The 10,034-nt window shown below is 35.8% G+C and overlaps 1 protein-coding gene across 1 annotated transcript in view; it reads left to right on the forward strand.

Annotated features, from left to right (window-relative positions):
• Window positions 1-9,905, forward strand: part of LOC306647289 (dynein axonemal heavy chain 12-like) — a 332,440-nt gene extending 322,535 nt beyond the window's left edge. The window contains 4 exon segments of the mRNA XM_079116520.1: window positions 1,338-1,475; window positions 5,339-5,430; window positions 8,042-8,109; window positions 9,067-9,905. Coding sequence (XP_078972646.1) covers window positions 1,338-1,475; window positions 5,339-5,430; window positions 8,042-8,109; window positions 9,067-9,257 — 489 coding nt within the window. The 3' untranslated portion in view covers window positions 9,258-9,905.
• Window positions 9,906-10,034: the final 129 nt, after the last annotated feature.

Here is a 10,034-nt window from a genome sequence, read left to right on the forward strand (position 1 = left end):
AACAGACTTAAAGACAGCTATGTAGCTATGGGGTGAAAGGATCTGTATCATTTAAGATAGATTCCATAGGAAGTAACAAAATTCTGTCATAAGCAGAAAGAAAGTTTGTTTGTTCATGTAACTGAAAAGTCCAAGAGTTAAAGTAACTTCAGGTAGGATTTGACCTGTGTTGCAAACATGGTTACTTGTTCTTGGCTTCTTGCACTTCATCTCCTTGCTCCATTACCTTTGGTTAACTCCATTCTCAGGTAGTTTCTCATCTGTAGCAAGGTAACAACAGTAGCTCTGTTCTTGCATCTTTGAAATGTCAAAGAGTTGAGAATGAGTTGTCCTTATAAGTCATAGCAAGAGTTTCTACATTTCTGGCTTTGGTTGGGTTGCATGTCCATCACTGGTTCAGTCACTGTAACATGAAGTATGATTGGCCAGGTATGAATCAATGCCCATCCCAGGAGGCTAGGTGGATTTCCACCACCAGAGGCCTTGGAATGAGAGTACAGGAAGGTTCAGACTGAGAGTACAAGAAGGGTTTGTCCTCTGGGGAGGAAGAAAGGTGGTATTACTTTAACACAGACAGGAAAACAAAACAAAACAAAACTGAACACAACAAAAAACAGATGTTCACCCAGCACAGAAGAGATCACCTAATAATCCAGTTTAATTAGGATGTTTGAAGGTAGATGAAAAGAGAGAGCTGAAAGTGCACTTGGGGTGAGATTGTGATGTGTCTAGAATAGGAGACTAAGAGACTTAGGCTTTTAAGTTGGTGGGTCACTAGAGAACTGGGTAGGTTACTGAAGAGTTATGCAAAATGATAAATCGGATCCAAACTATGTATGGTCAGGTATATTCTGGCAACATTGTTCTAAAAGTATTGAGCAGAGGGAAAAAGAAGACAGTAAATTGATATAGAAAGAAGATCATGAATATCTGAACAGGAGGGGGCCATGGTTATGGAGACAGAGGGATTAAGAGAATTAAGGAACTGGAAGCAACACAGAAAGGCTGTGGACAATGTGTAAGATTTAGAAAGATGGTGGCTTTTGAATAGGACAAGTAATGCAGTAGGTCTTCAAAGAATTTACATTTGATTTTTTGCAGAAGATTTGAAATTTTCAAACCATGTTTTATTCAGATTAGTGCTCAAATTATTTTCAATTTCCAAGAAGAGTAACTAGAAGGGAAAAGAGGGAAGGGGGTGTGTTTGATGTCAGGGAAGAGTCTTAAGATGAAAAGTATAGGTAGCATATACAAAAACTGGAATCAGGAATTATATGTTAACTGACATTTGTATAAGTTAAAAAAGTGGACATAACATTTTTTTTTTCTCTTTATAGGACTGGTATGCTGCAGGAAAACCTCATGTGTTTTGGCTCTCAGGTTTCTTTTTCACCCAAGCCTTTTTAACCGGAGCTATGCAGAATTATGCCAGAAAATACACCATCCCTATCGATTTACTAGGATATGAATTTGAGGTACAGTAACTCCTTCCACTCAGCAGCATATCATTATATCAAAGTCAAGTGTTAAAACAAGAAGGATTTGTAGAATTTATATACTTTAACCCATTATAAGCAATTCTATTTTCTTTCATTCTTTGTGTTCTATAAAGTATTTGATATTTGTCTTGTTACCCTATGATAGAACTTTCAAATATCTTAGTATTTGAATCAAATACTCCAATGTTCTTCAGTTGTGGCAAAAATTAATGAGATATAATCCAGGTCTAGTGTGCTCTGCTCAGGAGGCCCAGGTGACTCTGCGCAGCCTGTGTCCCCTGCAAACTTGGGTGCCAGGAGGTCCCTTGAGAGGATGCCAGGTTACCACAGAAGTGAAAAATGGATGTTGTTAGGACAGATGCAACCAAAAAAGAAGTTAGGAGTGACCCAGGAGCCCTCCTTACTTCCTGTGAACTCACCACCAAGAAGGTGTAAAACACTGTACTGTTTGCCTTTTGAGTGGCCAAATTCTAGTTTTGGAATGGCTATGAGGAATTGAGTGTAGTAAAGATTTGATGGATCAAATCGTGGAATTCATCTGCAGGCCAGAGAATCATGTGAACTTCATGCATGTTGGGTATAGATTCCTCATGCTGTCAATCTCTCCTGGCCTCTACTATACATTTGTGGGATATTTTAGATCTTAATGACCTTTGAGGATGTGACTATGAACTTCATCCAGGAGGAGTGGGCTTTGCTGGATCCTTCCCAGAAGAACCTTTATAGAGATGTAATTCAGGAAGTCTTCAGAAACCTGGCTTCGAGAGGAAACAAATGGGAAGACAAGAACATTGAAGATCAGATTGAAAATTCTGGGAGCAATCTAAGGCAGATCATATCTCACCCTGGACACAAACCCTTGAAGCATGAGGAATGTGAAGAGAAGCCATGTGAATTTAAATAATACGGGAAATCTCTGGTTTCTCTCAAAAGTGTTTAAACACAAATATTAATACAAACTGGAAATGGACCTTATAAAATACAGTGCGTGGGAAAGTCTTCAGTTGTTTCATTCAAAGATATGAAGAAACTCATCCTGGGTGGAAACCCTATGAATATAAACAATGTGGTGAAGCCTTTTCTTCTCTCACAAGTGTTCAAAAACACGTGATAACACACAGTGAAGATAAACCTTTTAGTGTAAGATACATGGGAAAGCCTTTTGTTTTCCCTCTTTATTTAGAAGACATGAAAAAACTCATTCAGGAGAGAAACCCTAGGAATGTAAACAATGTGGTCAAATCTTTATTTCACTCACAAGTTTTTGAAGTCACATGATCATGCACACTGGGAAAGCACATTTTAAATGTAAGGTATGTGGGAAAGATTTTGCTTATCCCACTTTATTTAGAATATCTCAAAGAATGCAGTGTAAGCATGAATGTAAGCAATGTGGTCAAGCCTTTAGTCATTCCATTTCAATTCAAAGACATGGACAAACTCATACTGGAGAGAGTTCCTATGAAGGTAAGCAATGTGAGAAAGCCTCCTTTTCTCTCATAAGTGTGCAAAGCACATGTTAGCTCACACTGCAAATGGACCTTTTCAGAGTAAGGTATGTGGGAAAGCCTTTCAATTCCCCTGCTTATTTAGAAGACATGAATAAATTCATGGGCGGAGAAGCCCCATGAATGCAAACAGTGGGGAAGGCTTCAAATGTTCCAAATCTCTTAAACACCATGAAGTAACTCATACTGGAGAGAAGCCCTATAAAGGAACAATGTGGAAAAGACTTCATTCATTCCAGTTCATTTAGAGGACATCAAAGAACTCATCCAGAATAGAAGCCCTATGAATGTGAACAGTATGGAAAAACCTTCACTATTTCCTTTTCCCTTCAGGTCCATAAACCAACTCATACTGGGAAGAAGCCCTATGAATGCAATCAGTATAGCAAAGCCTTCATTCAGTCCTCTTACCTTCACTCACATGAACAAACTCATACTGGAGAGACTCCCTATGAATGTAAACAATGTGGAAAAGTCTTTGCTAGATCTAGTCAACTTCACTCACATGAATGAACTCATACTGGAGAGAAATACTAAAGAAAACAATGGGCAAAGTCTTCTGTTATTACCGTTTCACTTATAAACATGTAAGACGTTTACTGGAGAAATTCCTTTGAATCTAAAATGCGGCAAATCAATATTCCTTGTCACTTTCAAAGACGTGAAAGGGCTCACACTGCAGTATACTTTTTTTTTTTGGTACTGAGGATTTAGTTCGGGGGCATTCTACCACTGACCCACATCCCCAGTACTTGTTATTTTTTATTTTGAGACAGGAACTTGCTGAGTTGCTTAAGGCCTTGCTAAGTTGCTGAGGCTGACCTCAAACTTGTGAACCTTTAGCCTCAGCCTCCTGAGTCACTGGGATTATTAGGTGTGCACTACCATATCAGATTGAATAACTCTTTAAATGTAAAAAATATGGAAAATCATTCTGTTTTCCCAGTTGCCTTCAAAATCATTTCACTCACACTGGGAAACAAACCCCATGAATGTGTGATGTTTCATTTTCCTTCTCATATATGAAAGTACTCATGAAGAGTACTTCATGTGAGAAATGTGGGAAGGACTGGGAAGATTAATGTTGAAAGATTCATTCCAAAAAACAAAAACCCCTATCCAAGTAAGAAATATAAAGTCTCCAGATGTTCTAGTTTTGTTCAGTTGTATGAAAGGACTTGTACTGTAGAAAAACCCTGAGGATAAGCAAGGTGAGGCAATACTCAACTTCCAGAGTTTCCTTCAAAGACATAAAAGGATTCATATCAGGGAAATTACTTCTGTCCTTTAAGAAATGTGGTGACACTTTCAACTTTCCAGTTCTCTTTGAACAGCATGGAAGAACTCACACTGGAGAAAAGCCTTGTGTGTAGGAATGTGGTGAGGCCTTCTGTTGTTTCAGATTCACTCAGACTTGAGTGGGTTTTTTTGGTGTGGATTTGGGGGGCAGTGCCAGGGATTGAACACAGAGGTGCTTAACCACTGAGCCACATCCCAGCTCTATTTATTTATTTTTAATTTTGAGGCTTGGTGTCACTGAATTGCTTAGGGCCTCACTAAGTTGCTGAGGCTAGCTTTGAACTTGTGATTCTCCTGCCTCAGCCTCCTGAGCCATTGAATTACAGTTGAGTGCTGCCTTCAGAAAGTGACCTCTTTCTTGAAAAAAGCAATGTAGGTGTGTGAAAAGAATGTGTACCTTCATTTCTCCTTTGTCTATTCAAAGGTAATGGAAATGTACCCTGGGCTGGACATGTGAGCATTATATCAGCGTGAAGATGTGAAAGCAAGATGCTTTTCTGAGTTAAATCTCTCTTTACATATTGTTAGATTTAATTTTCCTGTATTTTAAGTTTTTTTGCATCTGGAGTCAATTCTCATATTATGACATAATCTTGTACATATTGTGCATGTTTGTGTGTGTAAAATCTAGTATGTAGTATAATTTTGTACACAGAAGTATATATTATGTAGAACAGTTTATAAGATTCGTAGTTAAAAATTATTAACTTTTTTTGCCACATTTTAATTCTTTTTTTGAGTTTCCATCTCTCTACTTCCCTTAAGTACATTTTCTTTCATGTTGCCATTTTTTTCCACTAAAGGCCTTAGCAAATAAATCATCTTTTAAACCTCTAAAAAAATTAATAAGATACAGTAAAACCTGATAAAAATGCTTCAAAAAATATGTACAGTTTTATACAATTTTATATACTATGGCTTGTGCACTATAGTTTAACTAGTTTCCCTGAATGTGTTTTGAATATGTATCCAGGTTTTTCTTTATAAGACTAAATTGTGTGGAAAATACTAGTGTGAACACTTTCCCTTCAGGTTATTCCTTCTGATACATCTGACACATCACCAGAAGACGGCGTTTATATCCATGGCTTGTATCTCGATGGAGCACGGTGGAACAGAAAAAGGTCAGTAGTTTCAACTGCAAAACCTTCAAATGTAGCTGAATCATTGGTAAGACAAATGATCTGCTGCCCCCCCCCCTCAACTGCTTTTTTTTTAATCAAAGTCCTCTTTCTAAGGAATGAGTCAAGTAATATAATATCAGAATTCTTACCTAAATCATTACTCAGGTTGGCACAACTAATGAGTGATTATTTTTAGGGCCTAAATAATTTTTGATTAGTATTTCACTGGTTTCATTGGTAAAAAGAAAAAAAAAAGTTAGCTGAAATTGTTTTCTTGCTGATTCTGCTGTATAACAGTTACTTTCCATCTTGTAATGTGATGGACTGACTCGATTTTAAACTGACAGTTATAATAAAGTTCCCGTTTAGTGAATGGAAAACTTTTTCATGCATTTTGATGAGATGGTAAATATATGTTTAGACTAAACATTGAATTTTTAGCTTTACTCTTAGAAAACTAAAAGAAAACTATTAGGAAACTATTTCCGGTTTAAGATAAATAGAGATAAGAGTGAAGGGGAGAAAATGTTTCTTTGGAGCCCTGGTCTCCAACAATATATTTATAGGCATAATCCTCTATTTCTGGAGGGTGGGGTAAGACTTTGTTCCCAAGGGGATGTTAAAGGCTGAGGTAAAAGACCAAGGTAGGAAAAATCCCCTAGTGGGAAATAATAAGGTGCTTTTACAGTGATAATTCTGAAACAGGATCATGAGAAGACAACTTCAAATAGTTCATTTGATTATTTCTCATCTTTTATCACTTTACTGCTATTTTTCTTCATTTACTTTGCCTTTTCTGTGCATTCATATTTTTCCTCCTTCCTTCTTTTCCAACAAACAGGGTAGCCTAATTTTAAAAAGCAGATTTTTAAAAATAGACAGATCTGTTTAAATCTTGATGCTGGCACTTAATAGTGGTGTAACTGAGAAAAATACTCATCTCTGAGCCACCAGTCTTTATCTGTGAAATAGGAATATAAATGGGGATAGGACCATCATGAGGTATCCGCCTCATGGAAGGTATTTAAAAATTGGCAGGCATTGGTGCAACCTCCATAAAAAGCAATATGGAGATTCCTTATAAAACTTGGAATGGAACCACGTGTGACCCAGTTATCCCACTCCTTGGTCTATACCCCCAAAGACTTAAAAACAGCATACTACAGTGGTGTAGCCACATTCATGTTTATAGCAGCTCAGCTCACAATATCCAAGCTATGGAAACAACCTAGATGTATCCTTCAATAGATGAATGGATAAAGAAAATGTGATATATATATATATATATATATATAATGAAATATTACTCAGCCATAAAGAAGAATAAAATTATGGCATTTGCCACTAAATGGATGGAACTAGAGAATATCATGCTAAGTGAAATAAGCGAATTCCAAAAAACCAAAGGCTGATTTTTCTCTCTGATTTGTGGATGCTAACCCAAAACAAGGGAGGTTGGAGAGGGGAATAATAAAAATAGATTTGACTATACAAAGGTAAGGGAGTGGGGAGGGGAATAGGAAAGACTGTAGAATGAATTGGTCATAACTTTCTTAGCCTTGTATTTGTATACATGACCATGGTATTGTCACATCATGTGTGACCACAACCACAAGAGTGGGAACCTAATAGAATAAGTTATACTTTATGTATGTATATTCTGCCAAAATACCCTCTACAGTCATGTATAAATATATATATATATATGTGTGTGTGTGTATATGGCTATACATATACATATATAAACTAGAAGCAAAAAAACCTCATTGTACCTCATAAATATATACAAATATTATGTCAATCAAAAAATTTAGAAAGTTTAAAAAATAGCATGATATAGCTACCCATGTCCATACTAACTAACTTCAAGTAGGGCAAATAACAAAACAAAATTTTTATGGTATAGATTATTTTCCTGACAAATATCCATTTCTATTTTAAATAAGTGAAAAATGAAGACAATTTGGAGGAACCATTAATAAACCTAGGTCTTGACCCAGTTAAAAAAATTGGCAGTCATTGATATTCCTGCATTTTAACACTTTTCCTTTCTAAAATTTTCTTTTCTTGCTCTCAATTTTCATCGTCTTTTCCCAACTTCCTCCTTCTACTTTTTCTTCTTCTTTTCCTTTTATATTCTTTTCCTCTGTATCACTGGTCCTCTTTTATACTAAAAGCTAATATCTAAATAGCAATCTATTCTAAGAAGCAAATTGCAGAAATATTTTAGTCAGCTTTTCATTGCTGTGACAGATTACCTGAAATAAACAACTTAAAAGGAGATGGATTTATTTTCACTTGTGGTTTCAGAGTGGTCACTTGATTTCCCTGATTATAGGCCTGCAGTCAGGCAAACATCATGGCAGGGAACATGTGGTGGAGCAAAGCTCACCCCAAGGTATCCAGAAAGCAGAGAAAAAGAGAACATGCACTGTGAGAGAAAGGGGCCAGGGACAAAATATATCACACAGATGCCTTCCCCCAGTGACTTACTGGGCCCCATCTCCTGGTAGAGCTCAAGGCTGGCAACCAACCCATTAGTACATGAACTTTGGGTGACTAATTGGATCTAAAGAAATAACTAATAAGTTCTGAAAATTTCTCTTTACAGTGGTTTGCTTGCAGAACAATATCCTAAACTTCTGTTTGACCTGATGCCTATCATATGGATAAAACCAAGTAAATACATTTTTAACAAAATTTCCTCAATTTTTAGAGATAATAATGATAGATATTATTAACTGCTCCCCCAAATTAGTTTCTGCTTAAGTCTTTTAAAATGTAACTGAATTATAATATAAAATGATAAAATTTCTACAATGGAGAATATGTTGTCCCTCTGCCCTTTTTCTGTTTTTTCTTTGTATTCTTTCAATGCTAGGGATGAAACCTAGGGCCTCATGCATACGAGGCAAATGCTCTGTCACTGATCTACACCCCAGCCCTAATTTTCTTGGGTTTTGTGTGTGTGTGTGTGTGTGTGTGTGGTGAGGGATTGAACCCAGGGCCTGGTGCTCGCAAGGCAAGCACTCTACCAACTGATCTATATCCCCAGCCCAATTTTCTTGTTCTTAAATAACAATAAGTAAAAACATTACAAATCACCCAACCTATCAAATATTTTCATTATTAATGTGAGAAATGTAGCTGTAGTTTATAAGGACTCCTCACATCTCATAACTGGCTTTTCAGAAATTATACATACATTCTTTTTGTGAGCTGTCAAAAATTGGTGTGTTTTTCTTATTAATAACCTGCTAAAAACTAGTAGAAACTTCAGCTTCTTCTAAATTATGTGTTTCTTATACTAGAGCTCTCAGCAGTGTATTTCTCCTTTTGAATCTCCTCTATTACCTGTGTACTGTATTTTATTCCTTCTTCCCTATCTTCTTTTGTTACTCCTTCCCTCCCAAATCCTCTTTATTTTTTTCTCATGCCTGTTAAGTGATCAGGACTTTAAAATCAATTCCTGACTTCTAGACTAGACTTAGAGTCATACGCCATATGAAATCATCTGCCTTGTCTTGTAACAATAATAATGTTAAAAAGTTCACATTTTATTATAAGATAAACAGTTGTTCTTTTAGTACCCATTCCCTTTATTAAATGAATCTTTCTTTCTTTCTTTCTTTCAAGCTCAAAAGACTCAGATTACAAAGTCAAATGCCTATGTCTGCCCTCTCTACAAGACAAGTGAACGTAAAGGAACTCTTTCCACTACAGGACATTCCACTAACTTTGTCATTGCAATGTTGTTAAAAACAGACCAACCCACTCAACACTGGATCAAGCGTGGTGTTGCTCTGCTTTGTCAGCTGGATGACTAAATTGGACAATTTTAGAGAACATCTGAAAGAAAATAAAATTGTTTTCACTTATTTTAAAAATATATATAAAACAAAGTATCTTGATATCATTCTTGTAAACCATCTTATGAATGGCCTTTGCATTGTTATCCTTTTCATGATTCAACTCTTGATTTCTAAAGGCCTTCTAACCTCACTCCTCTGAGAGCACAATCAGACATCTACCTGTGGAAGGAAATTTTGAAGTGTTACTTTGAAGCATTTGGAAAATCTTTAGAGCTCTTTTATTTAGTTTAAGTTTGATATATATGTGAAAAATAGACTGGGGAGATTAAATGAATAAAATTTGACTAATATTAGAAGATATTTCTTTCACTAGTATTATTTCTTCAGCTTCAGTATTTTTTACTTACCTCATTGAATTTATATATGAACATTTTAAATATATATGGATATTTTAGATAAGGAAAATATTAAAGCAATTAGGGAACCAAACCCCTTACTTCATACTTTTAAAATATAAGTTTCATTTCTCAATGAAACTGTCAAAGGCAGTAAGACATCTGCTGGGAAATTCCAGCTTCTACACCTGCTGTGGTGTTTGCTTCATATTTAATTGGAAATGTCAAGTGTTCCCATTTTATTTTCAATAGTTAAATATTCTTATTACTTAGTATGTACCTATATTAGTGTACATTGATTTAAAAATATTTTAACAACACAAAATTTTAATCAAAATTGTACTATATTCTGTAGGATTAATTCCTTCCTGAGGATTCCAAGAACATTTGAGGCTAC

Source organism: Sciurus vulgaris (genome assembly GCF_902686455.1).
Source record: "Sciurus vulgaris genome assembly, chromosome: 16".
Lineage (NCBI taxonomy): Eukaryota > Metazoa > Chordata > Mammalia > Rodentia > Sciuridae > Sciurus > Sciurus vulgaris.